Raw genomic sequence first — 17,588 nt, forward strand, 5'->3', positions numbered from 1 at the left:
CGGTTCAGAGTGAAACCGGACATGTGGTGACAAACCAAAGTGTCTCCGGTGACAAACACCTCATCACTGGTAGTGAAATCAGGGGGGGGCTGCTGCGCAATCTCTATTTAGTCTCGTAAATGGTTTGAAACCCCACCTGCACCTACAGTTTTCCCTCATTGCGCTCGCCTGGAGGTGGAAACGCTGACTCCGTCTGCCTCGGCATCGCCTGTGCGATTTGTCCCCGCCCTGGTTAACTGGGGGACAGTGTTTGTTTGTAGTGGGGAGGTGACGAGGTCCTAGATCCTCTTTGTGAACCTTATTTTTAGCCCGTTGTGGAGGAAAATGTGTCACAGGACTCTCAATCACCCGCTTTGACCTCTTTGTACACACACACACACACAAACTATTTATGTTAGCCCTTCCTTTTCTGCCAGTCACACACACACACACAGACGCGTGGACACACACTCCATTGTGGAGAGCCTCACAGGCCCGCGACTGTCGGACAGAGGGCGCTTTAGAAAAGAGTGCTGAGTAACGCCAGTGTTTTAAACGACCACAAACGCATCTGGGCGTGAAAGCCTTCACAACATGTCGCCGGTTCAGAGGAACCCGGACGTCCACCCCGAAGGCGCCACGCGCCTGGTGCACGTTAACGGAGGTTTGACGTGTCGTCGTCTCCCTTTTTTTTGGGAGGGAAGGCTGTGTGGAATAGAGCCAGTTGCCCCCCGCATCCCTCCCCCTCAGGTTATGCTCACCCCTCATCTACCGCCGCCATCCTTTGACTGTGGATTCAAAGCAGTGATCAGGTGACTGATTTTTCACCAATCTGCCCGCTGAAACGTGACCCTGCAGCTGACCTCTGGCTGTCTGCCACCGTGCCCTCCATGACCCGCTCACCTGTGAATATAATGTCCTGGGGGGGGAGGGGGAGGGAGTCTCAGCAGGACGACTCGCCTGCTCGGCCTTTCTGGTGTGAAAACGTCCTGTGAGCGTCGTCGGTGTCCTGTAACTTCTCAGGTGTGTAACTGCACCTTCTTTTTTTTTTTTTTTTTTTTTTTTTTTTTTGTGGTTGTCTGCTCGCCGTTGTCTGCCCCTTTTTTGTCCCCTCGCCCGACTGGTTTCATGTCAAGAAAGTGTGTGTGTGTGATAAACACCGCGTCTCCATGTATGTGTCCTTCATACATAAACGTGGTTTCGACCGCGGCTGCAGAGCGGATTTCCTGCGGGCACCAAGCAGCCAATCTGCCGCTAGCTGGAGCACTTAAGTTAGTGAGCGGGCGGGCGGGGGGAAACCCATTAGAGGCAATCGGCGCTGTCACTTTTAATGGGGGGGGAATGGAGACGAAATGGAGATGGACCTGCGGCCGGGTGCGGGGCCGGCTAACGAGGAGGAGGAGGAGGCAGGTGGAAGTGGCGTGATGGTGCAGCTGTGGTCCGGGCGCTCGCCCCAATGGAAACCAGGCTGTGGGGAGTTTAACTTCCTTTTCGTTTTCCTTTTACACCAGCAGCTGCTCACATGCAGCTCCGCGGCGCTCAGCGCGTCCCTTCGTCCCCGAGCTGCATGTCCGCTCCATGTGGGTCGAACGCGCTGGATGTGGAGTCCGGTCTCAGCTGCGGACTTTTGATCACGTGCAGAGTAACTGTTTTGTAGCAGCTGCTGTTTTTGTGTTGCTTAAGGACCCGTGTATACTTGCACCTTTTTATGCACTTGCGCGTCTATATAAGTGGGTGTTTTCTGTCTGTGTGTGTGTGTGTGTGTGTGTATTCTAGGGGGGGGTTGTGTTCTCGGATGAGAGGAGGCTGACCTTTTGTTCTGTTTGCTTAGTGGGCATTCCTCTGAGCACTGGCCCTCGCCCAAGTTAAAGCCACTGGCCTCCTGCTGCCTCCAAAGAGACTCTACTTGTTAAATAACAGCAGTTTTGGGCGCAGTTTGGTCGACGGTCTCGAGGGATGAAACTCTTGTCTCTTTTGACACTAGTGTCGTTTGACGGAAGGGTTCAGCTTCTCTCAGCGCTGACTCAAACTCGCAGACCGTCTGTTGTTTTAAGCCGGACTCGGGTCGGGATAAACAAGCGTGTTCGCTTAGGGGCGGGGCCTAATGTCTTACTGGAACACCGGCGCGAGCTGCTGTTTGTGGGCAAAGCGTTCTCAGCCAGAACGACACTGGTGCAACACGCTTTTTAAAGTTGGCCGACTCCAGTGTTTGTGGAAAGGATGATATCATGTAACCAACGCTTTGTTTTCCTTAAGTTGTTTTGTCAGCTGTCATTTTCCTCCACTGTAATCAAGCTTTTAAAGGCTCAGTTTTACTCGTCCCAAAAATACACCCTTCGAGCATCCCGAGGTGACCAACCGGGAACAAATGGCGACCGCTCTGTCAACGAATCGCCTTCTCCTGAAACCCACCAATGTGTCGGCGTGTCCTCTCCAGGTCCTTATGGTCGAGGTGGCGTGCGATGCCTCCCGCCATGACAGACCTCCTGGACATATGGGCGGCCCACTCGCCCCTGGCCGGCCACGTTCTGGACCAGGTCACCGTGGACTTCCTGCTGCCCACCGGCATCTACATCCAGATGGACGTTCCGCGCGAGGCCACCATTCAGCACATCAAACTGGTGAGTGGCGCCGGCGGCGCTTTGCGACGGGGCAGTAAGACGGTTTAGTGAAATCAGCTTTCAACACCCTTTTAAAAAAAAAAAAGAAAAGGAGATTGGCTCAACACGCTTGCTTGTTGCGTGTCCATGTTGTTGTCCTCCCATGACCTGTTGGTCTATTGGCTAATGAGGGGAAACCAACATGTCACACAGCAGGTCAGTTATTATCTAATGCCTTTGTCGTGACAGAGGCGGCTGCTGCGGCCTGCCGGGTGTTTTTGTTTGTACTTCTCCAGGTATCTGTAGCTTCAGGGCGCACAAACCGCTCACGACGTCGAAGTGACGCAGCAAATTCCGTTTCCAGATGTCGGAATTCACGGAGTTCTTGGAAGTGTTCAAGGAAATGACTCAAAAAAGTTTGAGTAGTTGTTTTTGAATTTGGGACTGCTGGAGTTCAACGACGCGGAAGCGGGAAACGCCTGTGCGGCGCGTAGCAGTGAATCAGCGGCGACTTGACTCCGTGAACGGCTTTTGAGTCGAAACCACTCAGAGTGATTTCGTTTGGCAAAGTGGTTGTTTACCGCCTGTGTTCCGGTCGCGATGCACTGGATTGCGTTTCTGTCTGCAGTTACTCGGTGTGAAAACGTCCCGCAGCTGCATTTGTCTTAAAATCCCGGGCAACGTGCACCCCCGTCCCCTCCCAACACGCTTCCCCCCCCAGACGTGCAGGCGCTGTGAACAAAAGCCCGGGCAAGTTGTTTCCCCATCATGTGCGCGCGTACTGACATTTTTCTGCAACTCGCCTCCGGGTCAATCAGCCCTGTGACACAGAAGGATTCCACTCATTCTTATCCCAGAACTACACACCGAGGAACGTTTTCAGGACTTTGAATTCTCCGGGACTAAACGTCGATACTGTATTCATGATTTAAAAGGCATTGGTTGGCGCGCGGTTGTGAAAGGTCTCCGTTCCCTGAGGGAAGCGTGTACAGGCGCAGCGGAAAGCTATGACGAATGATATGTCAGAGGAGGAGCGGTGAGCAGGCCGGCTTCACACCGTGAATAATAACAAAGATGAAGATGGGTGGAAGATCCGCATGTTTTGTTTCGTGGAGAAACCTCCAGGACGTTTGTTTTGAGGGACGAGTGTTCTGATCTCGGCGGAAGCTGCACGACCTCGGGCAAACACACCGGAGCCGACTAAGCCGACCCTGTGATGAACATGAGTCACAATGCGCATCATTCACAGCCCGATCGGCTCGGCCCAGAAGCTGCGCTGTGTTTGCCCCTGAGTCACGTTCCTCCGTGAGCCGACGTCACGTGTTGTTGGGATTTTACTTTCTCAGAAATCAAAAGAACAGAACACCCAACATTTTTAGTCGTCTGAGGTGATGAAACATTCGTTTAAACTCTTAATATTTATTCGTGTGCAAGGTGAAGAAAGACATTCCCACCCGACGCAAAACTGATCTGGATCGTGTTTTCGTGCCACGCAGTCACTGCAGCCATCAATTGAAGGTTAAGTTGCAGGTGTTTTGATAATCATCTCGATCATCTCGGCTGTTTGCCTCCTCGGAAATGTGAGGCATCTGTTTAGTTTAAGGAACAAATCTACTCGGAAGCCATCGATTATTCCACAGGTAGCGAACGGCGATGTGATCCCTGTGGTTCTGTGGTGCCGACGCACTTCACCCCGGCTCCTCCTCCTCTTCTTCTCCCCCTTCCCAGCTCTTATGGAAGCAGGCCCAGTCGTTCCCGCTGTTCCCCTCCCTGGGCGAGATGGAGAGCCACATGTTCGAGTGCGTCAACCAGGCCGCCGTGCACGAGGAGCTGGAGGACGAGTCCCGCCGGCTGTGCGACGTGCGCCCCTTCCTGCCGGTCCTCAGGCTGGTGACGCGCAACTGCGGCCGAGCGGAGCGCCTGCTGGACTCCAAGATTGGCGTGCTCATCGGCAAGGGTAAGAAGAAGGGGGGGGGGGTTAAAGTGCACACATTACTCCCCTGCCCGACGTGCCTGATAGAGGGGGGGGGGGATATTGAGTGAAAAAAAAGATATTGAGTTAGTCGTTTTGTGTCGTACGTCCCAGCAGCGCAGTAGTTTGATGATTCATACAGAAGTTTAGCAGTTTCCATCTTCTCAAATTTGACTTTGTTGCTTTTCTTCGCACTTTCATTTTGAATGCATCTCCTCGGGCTCGGTGACATCACGACGAGCATCTTTCCCTATTCTATGACCGAAGGACTCTTGTCAAAGTGAAGTGGGAACACAGTATTGTTTTCCTCTCCAGGAATACGGTCACGCGGTGCGGATCTTTTAAACGCGGACCGTTACCAAGAGGCTGTTGTGCAGCGCGCTTTTGACAAAGTACACAAATAAAATGGGCAGAGACAAAAGCTCCTTAGGGAGCGGAGGGATGAAGTCCGGCCAGACCAACAGCTGGTCAGACTGCTGGCATTTGGATATTCGGATATTCAGCGCTGCTACGTGTGCACGTGTCCACCTGCACAGGTGTTTGAATTCACAGGCTTTATTTGTCTCTTTGAAAATACATGTTCATGCACATTAGAAAATGGAGCTTCCTACTTTGATGTTTCACTGCATCTGGTTCATATAACATGAAGACGTCTCCCGGAGATGCTGTCACCGTTAAAGTCGCGTCCCTCATTTCTAACCGCGCTTTCCGCCGCCAGGTCTCCACGAACTCGATGCCATAAATGACCAGGAGGTGAAGGATTTCCGCAGCAAGATGTTTCGCCTCAGCGAAGAGCGGATGCAGAAGGTCCAGATGATGACGTGCACGGAGTGGCTGCAGGCCTGCTTCTCCCCGCAGCTGGAGCCCCCGGCGGGGCCGGCCGCCCCCGAGGGGCTCAACGACCGGCCCGCCGACCTGAAGGTCATCATCCACTTCGACCAGTCTCAGGTGAGAGACGTTACCGGTGCAGACTATTGAAAACGAATAGCTGGTCCATGGAGGAACTGTTTGGTCTTGTGTCATAAATCCGTCCTGGTTTGCATCTAGAGTGAAGTCTGCAGAGACAAAGTTCGTGAACAAAAGCCACGTCTGCTTCCTGTTACAGACATCAAGCCCTAACTTTCTATTTAGAGGTTTTGCCCGAGGGAAGAACCTTATTAGACGAGCCGCAGAAGTATTTCTCCCTTTTACAGTCCTCTATTTTGTGCGGATTGTAGTGGTGGGAAGATGCACGGTAGGATGCGCCGCTGCGCCTCGTGCGGGGAGGGCCAGTCGATCTGGGTTTGAGCGTCTGACCCGGTCGCCCCCTGGGATCCTCCCGCTGGAGGTTTTACCGGTATCCGGTAAGAAAGAGGTTATAGATCTATTCGGGGCTTGCGCTGCCCGAGGAAAGAGCTGGAAAATACGTTGCCGGGGAGACGCTTCCTCCAATACTCTGCTAAGCACGCTGCCCCCCCCTCAGGAGAATGACGGATGGACCGTGGAGAATATAGATTAGTACATAATATAAACCAATGTATAATAGGGGCTGAATACATATTGTGGGAGGTTGTATCCATCTGCCTTACTGCAAACTGCACAAACACAATAAAGTCTTTTAACTGAAATGAATCAACCATAATTAGTTCGTTTAATGACTTTACGTTGAATGTTGCGGGAATCGGCCCTCGGCCGGGTGACCTCACGGGAGGAAGGACGCTTTGTTCTTTTTGGTGGAACGCTTATTGAAGTAGTGACTTTAGGTCGGTTTTCACGCTAGAAGAACCAGGGCTGAAGGTGTCTGGTGGCTCGTCCCTTTTTTTCAAAAAATTAATTAATTAAACAAGAAAAATGAAGAAAAATCCATCAATGAGCCCATTGGCGTGCTGCTTGTGCAAACTCATTTGAGAAGAACTGTGACCGCTCCACCACATCAAAGAGAAGCCATGTGACTCCACCAGCCCGCCTCGGCAAGTCTTTATTCTCCGCTCGGTTGTGACCGTCAAGTCATGTGAGAACACTTAAGTGGGTCAAAACCATCAGTGAAATGATTCCTTCCTTATGGGGACACACACACACACACACACACAGCAACTCGAGGGATCCGAGCTCTGATTAAAATTACTCTCTTTTTTTTTTTTTTTTTTTCTCCTCTCCTTATCTGAACTCGACTGTCTCGTTCCAGCTGTCTGTCTCCCGTCTCCTCTGTTATATCAATATTATTTCATTATAAAACAGATGGTCGTGTGTATCAGCTTTGATCGACATCACACACACACACAATGAACGGGCCATGTGCGACGCGGCGCCCAGGTGGACGTTGGCAGGAGGACTCATTCGGGAGTTACAGGAGAGCGCCGTTGTGGTTTGTTTGTTCTAAGGTGAAAAGGGACCAAAGTTCAGTGTTTAGAATTCAGCGGTGAGTCTTTCATGATATCGCAGCGCTGTTGGTTTCGCATTTTTATTCGTTGCAGGGCGAGTTCATGACACACGTCAATCAACGTAACTAGCATGTTTTACCGTCTGATGTGATGCAGCAGCCTCCCTTTTTCACATATTTTAGTTACGACTTTTCCGGTAAGACCGTTTCAAGGCGCGGATGTGGTTAAAACGAGCGTTTTTCGGTCTGACGGCCGACGTGCCACTAGTGCTCTCGTCTCGCCCCACAGGACTCGGCCAGCCTGAAGGTGGCGTCGTCCTGCGTCCCGTCGGAGCTGATGGAGCAGGCCCTGAAGAAGTGGCTGACCACCCACGGGCCCGAGGGGGGGGAGGAGGAGGAGGCGTGGCGGGGGCAGTACGTGCTGAGGGTCAGCCACTGCCTGGAGTTCCTGTGTGGAGACCAGCCCCTGATTGAGTACAAGGTGAGTGAGGGGGGCGCGGCCGCGTGTTGCACCACAATGAATGGATGATGGCGTGTTTTAACGATTCCAGCAACCAGTGTTATGGTGAAATGCACACCGCAGGTGTCCCGTCTTTATATCAGAGCTCCGTGTTTGATAAAGGTATTGGCTACGCAGGAAGTTTTCGGTTGCTGTGGAAAAAGCTGTTGCGCGTTATTTACATAAAGGCACTGCTCAAAGAAACTGTCTAACGCACAAACAGAGGACACGATGTGCAAACAAAATGACATCGGCACACAACAAAAGACGTTTATTGGACTCGAAACCCGGAGGCAGGTGTTTTGTTTTTTTATTGCACTCTTGGTATGCGAATGTGAGCGGCTGAAGTTCAGCGAGCGACGTTTTGGTTTGTTCTTTCTTTTTGTATTGCACTGATTTAAATCAACTACAATTCCAAACGGTGCATATTCATTTGATCAAGTCTGCTGACAAGCTGTGCATGAATTTCACATGTCGCGGCTCGTGGATTAATTGTTCTTCAGCTGATCCTTTTATCAGTAGCACAGCGGCGCTTTCGCACAAGATTGTTCCTCAGCAAAATGAAAGTTCAACGTTTAACATGCTGCAAAACCATAAAAAAGGATCCACTTTTTGTGTGCGTGTGTGTGCGCAAAAATATGCGCACAGCTAACAGCATTTCTTTCCCGTCTTGTGTGCAGTACATCCGCTCCTGCATGCAGGCCAAGGAGCCCCCGCACCTCACCCTGGTCCACGCCAGCAACGTCAAGGTCCTGTTCGACAAGGAGATCTCCGCCATCGGCGCCGTGGTCAGCCGCAAGTCCTCCAACCCGCCTCTCCCGCTGCCCCCCAAGAGAAGGGCTCCCACGGTGAGGCCAGTAGTGCGAGAGTGTGCGCGCTTCCCATTTCTGCGCTGTGGCGATATTTTCTATTCCACATCCGCAGATGGTTTCAGAGACATCGGGGGGGGGGGGGTCTTCAGTAGCTGAAGTGAAGTTAATGTTTTCATTTCTGCTTGTTGGAGTCTTTTATTTTTGTACGCTTGTTAACGCGCGTTTCTTTTAATTGTCCCAGATGTTACGTGAGGCGCATCGTTGGCATTAAAACTGAGGGTGTGCCGCGTATTTGAGAATGTTGTGCTGTTTTTCTGGAGAACTATCAATTAACATCCGCCCACACAGTGACAGACCATCGGCTCACCTGCGCGGAGCGAGGCAGGTGTGCAGCTTCACCTCGTGATGAGCCGTTGTTTCCGATGCGTCCTGCCAGCATTCGCCACATTTGTCAGAAAACTCCTCTGTGCAGCTGCTGCTGCCAGGTGCACAGTGGCGTGTGTGTGTGTCCACATTTCAAATGTCAGGTTGAATTTAATTGGCCTTCGTCAGTCTTCCGGGATTTTTAATTACCCGGCAGTTTGAAAATGCCTTCGATCTGTGCAGAGCAAAAATAGGGCAGCATAGAATCTCTTTAGCACGTTTTAATAAAATACACCCCGACCGATGTAAAAGCTTTAATTATATATAGAGATCACAGATTCCCCACAATTGGAGTTGATGCATCGTTCTGCTAATTTACAGGACCTCATGAAGCCCTGGATTAACCAGTAATTAGCTAGTTGGTAAGGGTTGAAGCTAATACTTATTTTAACTTAAAATGTCCCAGTCACGTCTTAAACCAGCGTTTGGTGTCATTTCTGCCAATTAGTTTCGTTTTACTTGACTAATCGCTCTTTTTCCATGATCCTGCATGGTTGATATCTCAGTAAAAGCACCTTCTGGCAGATTGCAGCCAGCGACTGTTGAAACAACAGGTCCGTTCTTGTAGTTTTTCACAGGAAGGAGAAACGCTGCCAGTTTGATTTATTCAGACTTTTACGGTTCTCTCCTTTTCCAACTCGCCTTTGTTTTTATGGTTTTAAGCTTATTGCCCAAACATAATGAGTATAATTATTTTATTGAAGCCTTCATTGCCTGTAACGTGCCAAACGTTTTAACTGATATTTAAAAACTAGATGAAGTCTTAATTGGATCTGAGATTTGATAAGAGCGCTTCACTGAAACCCAAAACATTGTTGCTTTCTAAAGTCCCGTTTTGCTGTTTCAGATTTGGCACAAAGTCCAGCGGCGTTTAGTGAACCGTCGGCGATCAAAGCTGCCCTCCATAACGCAACAATTCACACGCCAATTATTATAATAACTGCAACAATGAAGTGATGACATCTTGGACTCTCCTAAATTACTCTCATTCTTGATTACTCAACGCCTTGTTTAGCGCTTTAATTTTCATAAATGCTCCCGACACAGATTAATAAACTGTAATAAGCTTAGCGTTGGACTGCGTCTGTCTGCCAGCTAGAGGAAGGATCCGGTTATTCAAAACTCCCCCAAAAAACCCACCGCAGGAGGACGGAGGACTACACGCAGCGCTCGCGTCTGCCCGTCATTTTGGAACAAACCGTCCGTCTTATCTGACATGAGGCCAATTACACGACCGCACACACTGAGACACATCGACGCGCGCGGCAGACTGCAGGAAGTGGGCTGGTTAGTCATGTTCGTAGACTCCACAGGTCATGTGATGCTGGGTTGTTGTTTTTTTTTTTCTTCTGCTGACTGCTGACCCATCGCAAATCCCCTCGGCCTGACATCACAATGACCTCCCTCACCCCCCCACACTGTTTTTGCTGTTCATGTGCGTGTCTGTGGAGGAGGACACGTACACTTGTGTGGACCGTGGTTGTGTTTGCCTGTGTACTTTTTTGGCATCAGTTCCTGATTGTGTGCATATTTTCCCAGCGCAATATGCAAATGCTGCTCACTCATTGCCTCCACTTGCCTTCCCTCGGCAGCTAGTGCAGACGTGTGTGTGGGACGTGTCCCGGCCCTTTAAGATTGTCCTGGTGAACGGCAGCAAGGTGAACGCAGAGGAGAGCGCCAAGGTAAACCGCCGCGCCGTCCAAAATCCTTTAAAAATGGAATTTCAACTCTGCTGTTCCTGTGGTAGCGCCACTGCACGCACTCAGAAGCTGTCCCCAACCCCCTCCCGTCCGCTAGGTCCAGGTGAGGGCGGGGCTCTTCCACGGCACGGAGCTGCTCTGCAAGCCGGCGGTGAGCAGCGAGAGCAGCGGCCGCTCGGACCACACGTGGAATAATAGCACGCTGGAGTTTGACCTCTCGGTGTGCGACCTGCCGCGCATGACCCGCCTCTGCTTCGCCATCTACGCCGTCATGGACAAGGTGAAGAAGCAGAAGTCCACCAAAAACCTCCACACAAACAAGTACCAGACCATCCGCAAAGCAGGGAAAGTGGTAAGAAACGGGCTCAACCCATCTAACCATCCTTGTTATATCACCATATCATTGATGGAAGAGTCATTTGTCTTTGTCCCCCCCCCCCGTGTGTGGTCCAGCACTACCCCATAGCGTGGGTCAACACCATGGTGTTTGACTACAAAGGCCAGCTGAAGACCGGAGACATCATCCTGCACTGCTGGTCCTCCTTTCCTGGTATGTCTATTATATCTAGTCACGTTTTGAGTCATTTCATTGTTCTTACTTTCGGGGGTGAAGCGGTGGTCTTCTGGACGTACCTGGAGGAGGTTGTTGATGCACATTTTCTATTTCAAATTTAACATTATAAAGCTTGCACCTGTACATTCCCTTTGTTTGCATTCATTATGTACTTTTCCTTTTTTGTTGCCACACGACAAACAAAGAGATTACTGATGTAATGTATGCTGATGCCCATCCCTACTTCTAATACAATTAAGCGAATTAAAGGAGCTTCTCCGGTGACGGAGTGACTTCATGTGTGTGTGTGTGTCTCCGGCAGATGAACTTGAAGAGATGCTGAACCCCATAGGAACCATTCAGACCAACCCGTACACTGAGAACGCCACAGCGCTGCACATCCACTTCCCGGAGTACATGTCCCACTCCGTCGTCTTCCCTCCCTTTGACAAGGTCAGGCAGTTTTCCCATTTTGTGTTGCGTACTTTTTGACCGCATCAGTCTGATCCCCCACTGATTGGATGGCCCTCACTTGCTTTTCTCCTTTTGCAGATACTGGAAAAAGCTGCAGAGACTGTCAAGCCAAATGACTTGATGGTGAGTTGACGCGCGGTGGGAGGAGGTGGCGTCGGCGCGCCTGAGAATCTCCACACATACGGGAAACGAACCGGGGGAAACCACGGAAAGTGATCCGTGCGTTTCAAGTAGTCTCCGTCGCTGTGGTATTACCTCGCGCTGCTGGTTTCCCTGGAAACCCGTTATCATCGCGGTGGCTGGGTGTAGCTGCGGAGTTATTCCTGTCCCCTTCAAAACGACCCACTCTAATCAGATTGCTCGTGTGTTTTTCCTGTCTCGCCGGCACTCTACTGAAAGCCCTCTCCCGGGCGTGTTGCAGCCGGTTACGTAATGGTGCGTTAGGTAAAGTGCATGCCTGAACACGCCCCTTTAATGGGAGCGCTGCGCGTGAGTGGACGTACCAGCGCCCGCTACAACTCGCTGTTTACTTTTTACTCTCAACTCGTGCATCGGTTTAGAGATCCGCACACGAGCCGCTGGTCTGATACGATTTGTCTGCAAAGAAAGTTAAATCCGCCCTGTTTTTCTTTTAGCACTAGTTTGCATCAACGTTTGTTTGCATCGGACGGTGTTCGCCTCGTTGTGAAGGAGATGTTGGTCCTAGTGTTGAGCTGCAGTCGATGTAGAAATCTCTGCAAGCTGTGAAGCACTCCTGCCCCCCTGTGGTGGTTTCCAGGCGCTGCACACAATCGTCCGCCGATCGCTTCCTTCCATCCTCCTCTCACCGCCTTTTCCTCGTTGCTCCCCTCAGAGTCGCGGGTGGAAGAAGTTCAACATTGAGCTGAAGGAGATCATGGAGCGCGACCCGCTCTCTCAGCTGTGTGAAAACGAGAAGGATTTGATTTGGACGCTTCGCCACGACTGCAAAGACTATTTCCCTCAGTCGCTGCCCAAGCTGCTGCTCTCCGTCAAGTGGAGCAAACACGAGGACATGGCGCAGGTTAGTGAGCTGATGTCGTTGTTTTTACCATTATTACAGGCCGTGTCTGCATGAGTCGTTATTCAATTATCATGAGGAAGAATAGACTGAGACGCTTGTTTTAAAGGAGAAATAAATTTAAACAAGACAAAATATTTGCGCATTTGATACTGAAAAGAACATTCCAAAATAATTCTAAGCTTTGAAATGTGCTCAGTCGAATAAACCAGAAGCTCTAACAATGATGTTGGTAAGTTTAGGCTACACTTTTGGCAAAAATGCTAACTTATTTTGTACGACATGGTTTTAAATCCATATTTGTTTGTAGAACAGTTTACATGCAGTTTAGCATCTTCATCAGCCTCAGAATACAAAAACATTCTGTGTGTGTGTGTGTGTCTGTGTGTCTGTGTGTCTGTGTGTGTGTCTGTGTGTCTCAGCTCCAGGCACTGCTTCAGGTTTGGCCCAAACTGAGTCCCAGAGACGCTCTGGAGCTTCTGGACTTCAACTACCCGGACCAGTATGTCAGAAAGTACGCCGTGGGCTGTCTGCGGGATATGAGGTAAGGATGTGTTTTTTTTTTTAATATATATATACTGTATATAGTCGAGCTCTCGCATGTCATCCTCTGGCCGTGTGTGCACGTCGTTGCGTTCCCTTGCTGTTTTTATTTAATCACACGCCCTCCCCCTGCTTCCCTTCTTTCTCTCCCCCCATCCTCCCAGTGAGGAGGAGCTGTCGCAGTACTTGCTACAGTTGGTGCAGGTGTTGCGCTACGAGCCGTACTACGACTGTGCCCTCACCCACTTCCTGCTGGAGCGCGCCCAGGGGAACCGCAAGATAGGACACTTCCTCTTCTGGCACCTGCGGTGTGTACGGACGACCGATTTAAGAGTTTTGTGTGTGGAGTCACGGGAGGCTTCTCTTCTGACTGGCTGCCCCCCCCCCCCCAACAGGTCAGAGATCCACATGCCAGCTGTTTCAGTCCAGTTTGCCCTCATCCTGGAAGCCTACTGTCGAGGCAGCATCCCTCATATTGAGGTTCTAAAGAAACAGGTAGGACACTCACGCGACTTTGAAGGTCACACTTTGCTGGTCTTCACACAACCAGAATGGTTTACCATCAACCCCCCCCGGTGGGCTGGACTGGTGGTATTTTTAGCTCATCGTGGCAACCGCAGCTTCACCCGCCTGCCCCCTGACCTCGGGCCCGCTGCACTGTTCGTTGTGACAATCCCTCCTGGGGCCTCTTCTTCCTATTTCCTCATCATTTATGTGACCTTCTTCCTGTTTGGAAGAGCCGGCTCGATGCCGCCGGGGGTCTGTAGAAGGAGGTTGAGCTCAGTCGCATCGAGCAGGGAGGGATCCTTTGTTTTATTGCTGGTTCTGTGTTGTGAGGTGACCTTGAGTGGCTTGAGAGGCCCCTAAAAATGAAAATGTGCGGCCTGCATATTGCCCTGACGTCACCAGGTGGAAGCCCTGAGCAAGCTGAAGTCGGTGAACGAGCTGATCAAGCTGGGGACCATCAAGAACGCGCGGAGTAAGACCAAGGAGGCCATGTTGACCAAGGAGGCCATGATGACTTGTCTGAGGCAGAGCGGCTACTCTGAGACTCTGTCGGACCTTCACTCGCCTCTGAACCCCAACATCCTGCTGTCCGGCATCAAGTGAGACCATCCTGCTTCTGATGCAGTGGAACCTTTTCCTCACGTTTAGCGGTGCGTCATCACCTTCTTGCTCTCTTCCCCCCCCCCCCCCATCAGTGTGGAGAAATGTCGCTACATGGACTCAAAGATGAAGCCGCTCTGGATTGTTTACAACAACAAGTTGCTGGGGGGAGACACGCTGGGAATCATCTTCAAGAACGGGGATGGTAGGAATCCAGAGGAGTGGAAATCGGGCTTTTAAATCCACAATATTCTCTGAAATTAAGAGATGTTGATCTTCTCCTAGACCTACGGCAAGACATGTTGACCCTCCAGATTTTGAGGCTGATGGATCTGCTATGGAAGGAGGCTAATCTGGACCTCAGGTGAGTTTGATAATGCGCCACTTTTTAAAATCATTATTTGTATTGTGTGTTTGTTCGCAGTGATTCAGTTGACGGCATTAAGCCCTTTGCTTTTCTTGTGCCCGCGTGTCCTGCAGAATCGTACCGTACGGTTGCCTAGCAACGGGGGACCGCTCAGGGCTGATCGAGGTGGTCTCGTCGGCCGACACCATCGCCAACATCCAGCTGACCAGCAGCAACGTGGCAGCAGCGGCCGCCTTCAACAAGGACGCTCTGCTGAACTGGCTCAAAGAGAGGAATTCTGGGTAAGATTCCCAAAAGGCCCGCCGGAGGAGAATCCAGAGTCCAGGAAAACCGATGTGCTTAAAGTGTTTTGTGTTGGCAGCGACGCTCTTGAGCGGGCCATCGAGGAGTTCACCCTGTCGTGCGCGGGCTACTGTGTGGCCACGTACGTCCTCGGCATCGGAGACCGGCACAGCGACAACATCATGGTCCGCAGCACGGGACAGGTAGGACGCGCGCGCCCGCTCACCCGTTGTCACCCGGTGTCCTCCATGCTCAGCGCTCCGGCCCTTCTCGTCCCGTCAGCTCTTCCACATCGACTTCGGCCACATCCTGGGAAACTTCAAGTCCAAGTTCGGCATCAAGAGGGAGCGGGTACCGTTCATCCTCACGCACGACTTCATCCACGTCATACAGGAGGGCAAGACGGGATACACGGAGAAATTTGCCAGGTTTGTTCCACTTTTATATCCAGCAGCCTTTTTTATACAGTTCAAATGGATGAATTTGACGCAGTTGGTTGTGTGTATCTGGCTTGTTATTCCAACGATTGAATGAATGGATTAACTTGGATGGTTTACGTTAGACCATAAAAGAGACAATAAACATCTGTTTTGTTTTTTCTTTAAATACGTTTCTTGTTGAGCAGCTGTCAGTCAGTGTGTCTCGTGATGAAATCAGCAGCAGGTAGATAAATGAACTTAAAAGTATCCCAAATCCATCACAGAGAGCCTGCTGATCCGTGACTACATCTACACCAAACCTTAAAAGCGTGAATGAAGGGGGGAGCGGCTGGTTGCTTAAGGCAGTTGGCGCAGTACCCTCTCCAACCTGCGGGGGGCAGTAGAGGCTCGCACACGGTTTATTTAAGGCTGGCTGGCAGCTCTGATGATGATTGGCCCTCACTCATCATGTGATGAGAGGAATCGTCTCAAGGGTCGTGTTCTGGTGAAACACGACCTGTGATTTTTAAACGTGTTTCTCTGTGTCGCAGCTTCCGTCAGTACTGCGAGGCAGCCTACCTGGTCCTGAGGAAGAACGGCAACCTCTTCATCACGCTGTTTGCCCTCATGCTGACCGCCGGACTGCCCGAGCTCACCTCAGTCAAAGACATCCAGTACTTAAAGGTAAATGATAAGTGCTCATCAGCCCCCCCTCATGTACACATCTTCTCACCCTGTTGATATACCACATATATATACCCTCCCTCCCCCCCAGGACTCTCTTGCTCTGGGTAAAACGGACGAGGATGCGCTGAAGCAGTTCCGGCAGAAGTTCGACGAGGCGCTGAGAGAGAGCTGGACGACCAAAGTCAACTGGATGGCGCACAACGTGGCCAAAGACAACCGCTCCTAGAGGCGCTTCAGGTCCCTCAAAGGGGGGATGGGGGGGAGCAGGCAGGAGGACTCAGTGAACGAGCGTGGGGGGTGTATGCAAAGGAGACATTGCGACAGCCGGCCTCATCTAAAGAAGGGCACCCCCCCGTCTCCCCCCCGCACCCCTCAGAAACGGATCACCGGCGCCGCAGCGCACGCCGCCTGGCGTTGCTACATGTTGTGGTGTTTCTGCGGACTCCTGGAGGTTGGTTTTTTTTTTTTTTTGCAATTTTTGCACGGCAACTGCTGATGGAGCAGCAGCCAAAGGAAGGGAACTGAAGCCTCCGCCCTGCACGCTCACACGCGCACACACACTCACACACTCACACACTCACACACACACACACGCTCACACACACACACACACACTACTAAAGAAAGAGCTGTTGGCTCGGAGAGGACGAGCTGTCAGACAGGACTGGAAACGAGGCTCGTATGGACTCTTACGGGGGACCTGCTTTAAGTACAGTGGAGGGTTTGTCTGGTGGATGTTGCCCCCTCCTCCCCGCCGCCCCCCACCGTGTCTTAAAACGATGTGCATAACGCCCACGACTCAACGCGTTCTCTCCCGCCGCCTCGATGTGCCTCAAAACCGCGAGATGAAAGTATTTCTCATGAGTTTCTTTTTGCCATTTTAAGAGTCCGCAGCGTCTCTGACTACTTCAGCAGTCCACGGGGGACACTGGGACGAGAGAGATGTATGGACCGGGGGACGAGGGGGCCCTTTGGCCCTCTGTTTGGATCACGCTTCATGTGAACACTGGAATGTTTTTGGAAAGACTCACACGAGAAAATAATTTCTCTTTTAAACGAACCAAACACTTTATTTCTTTTGTTCCTTTTATTTTGAAATGTCCACGTGCGTTGTTTGTTTCCCCAAATCTAGAACATTATTGGACAACGCGTCACCGCTCGCCCACATGTCTTAAAGGACTTCTCATGCTAGCAACCAGGAGAAGCGGATAACTGATGCTTTTTAACACGTCAGGACCAAAACGAGAGGAAAAATGAGCAACAGTTTGGTGGCGTCATCGCTCACGTTGGGTTTTTAATGATCTGTGTCTGAATTGAATGTGAAAATATGTGCCGCTCTCTTTTTAAGTGATCCTTGTTTTTATACGAGCAGGTGTGGGCGGAGTCTGGGGTCAGTGTGGGCGGGGTTTATCAGGAGGGACATTACACTGCGATGAAAAGCTACCTTCTCGTCTTGACATACAATGCTCCTCAGCATCTTTGTTTTTTCGTGCAATATCCGAGTATATGAACCACACTTTGTTCTATGAAACTATGATGGTCTTTTTCTGTCGGTGGATGTCTGATGCAGCTGTGTTTTGCGCCACTGGCCTTAGAACCTCTCAGACACTGGATATTGTCAAATGTACAGGCTTTTATTGTTTTGCTGGTATGTTTTCATAGGAGTTTTATTAAAGTTATTTTCCACCGTGCTGCATCTCCGCCTGTGGTCGGTTTCTTTTGTTCTGGCTTGTGAGGTTTTGCGTCTTTAATTTGTCATTGTCACCGGTTGCG

At 50.9% G+C, this 17,588-nt stretch overlaps 1 protein-coding gene across 2 annotated transcripts in view; it reads left to right on the forward strand.

The window, feature by feature from the left end:
- Positions 1 to 17,511, forward strand: part of pik3cb (phosphatidylinositol-4,5-bisphosphate 3-kinase, catalytic subunit beta) — a 33,666-nt gene extending 16,155 nt beyond the window's left edge. The window contains exons 2-23 of one of the 2 annotated variants that reach the window (XR_013468467.1): positions 2,417 to 2,600; positions 4,308 to 4,536; positions 5,270 to 5,499; positions 7,200 to 7,391; positions 8,090 to 8,257; positions 10,237 to 10,326; positions 10,442 to 10,696; positions 10,798 to 10,894; positions 11,220 to 11,350; positions 11,450 to 11,494; positions 12,225 to 12,413; positions 12,833 to 12,954; positions 13,118 to 13,261; positions 13,349 to 13,448; positions 13,863 to 14,059; positions 14,156 to 14,265; positions 14,346 to 14,424; positions 14,541 to 14,708; positions 14,789 to 14,912; positions 14,992 to 15,137; positions 15,413 to 15,812; positions 15,904 to 17,511. Coding sequence is in view for 1 of the 2 variants with exons in the window: in XM_078107342.1 (XP_077963468.1) it covers positions 2,442 to 2,600; positions 4,308 to 4,536; positions 5,270 to 5,499; positions 7,200 to 7,391; positions 8,090 to 8,257; positions 10,237 to 10,326; positions 10,442 to 10,696; positions 10,798 to 10,894; positions 11,220 to 11,350; positions 11,450 to 11,494; positions 12,225 to 12,413; positions 12,833 to 12,954; positions 13,118 to 13,261; positions 13,349 to 13,448; positions 13,863 to 14,059; positions 14,156 to 14,265; positions 14,346 to 14,424; positions 14,541 to 14,708; positions 14,789 to 14,912; positions 14,992 to 15,137; positions 15,680 to 15,812; positions 15,904 to 16,041 (3,246 nt within the window). In the remaining variant the exon portion in view is untranslated. The remainder of the gene's footprint in view (positions 1 to 2,416; positions 2,601 to 4,307; positions 4,537 to 5,269; positions 5,500 to 7,199; positions 7,392 to 8,089; positions 8,258 to 10,236; positions 10,327 to 10,441; positions 10,697 to 10,797; positions 10,895 to 11,219; positions 11,351 to 11,449; positions 11,495 to 12,224; positions 12,414 to 12,832; positions 12,955 to 13,117; positions 13,262 to 13,348; positions 13,449 to 13,862; positions 14,060 to 14,155; positions 14,266 to 14,345; positions 14,425 to 14,540; positions 14,709 to 14,788; positions 14,913 to 14,991; positions 15,138 to 15,412; positions 15,813 to 15,903) is intronic. The other variant, XM_078107342.1, reaches the window with a different exon arrangement.
- Positions 17,512 to 17,588: the final 77 nt, after the last annotated feature.

The sequence above is a fragment of the Gasterosteus aculeatus genome, chromosome 1 (genome assembly GCF_964276395.1).
Source record: "Gasterosteus aculeatus chromosome 1, fGasAcu3.hap1.1, whole genome shotgun sequence".
Taxonomy (NCBI): Eukaryota; Metazoa; Chordata; class Actinopteri; order Perciformes; family Gasterosteidae; genus Gasterosteus; species Gasterosteus aculeatus.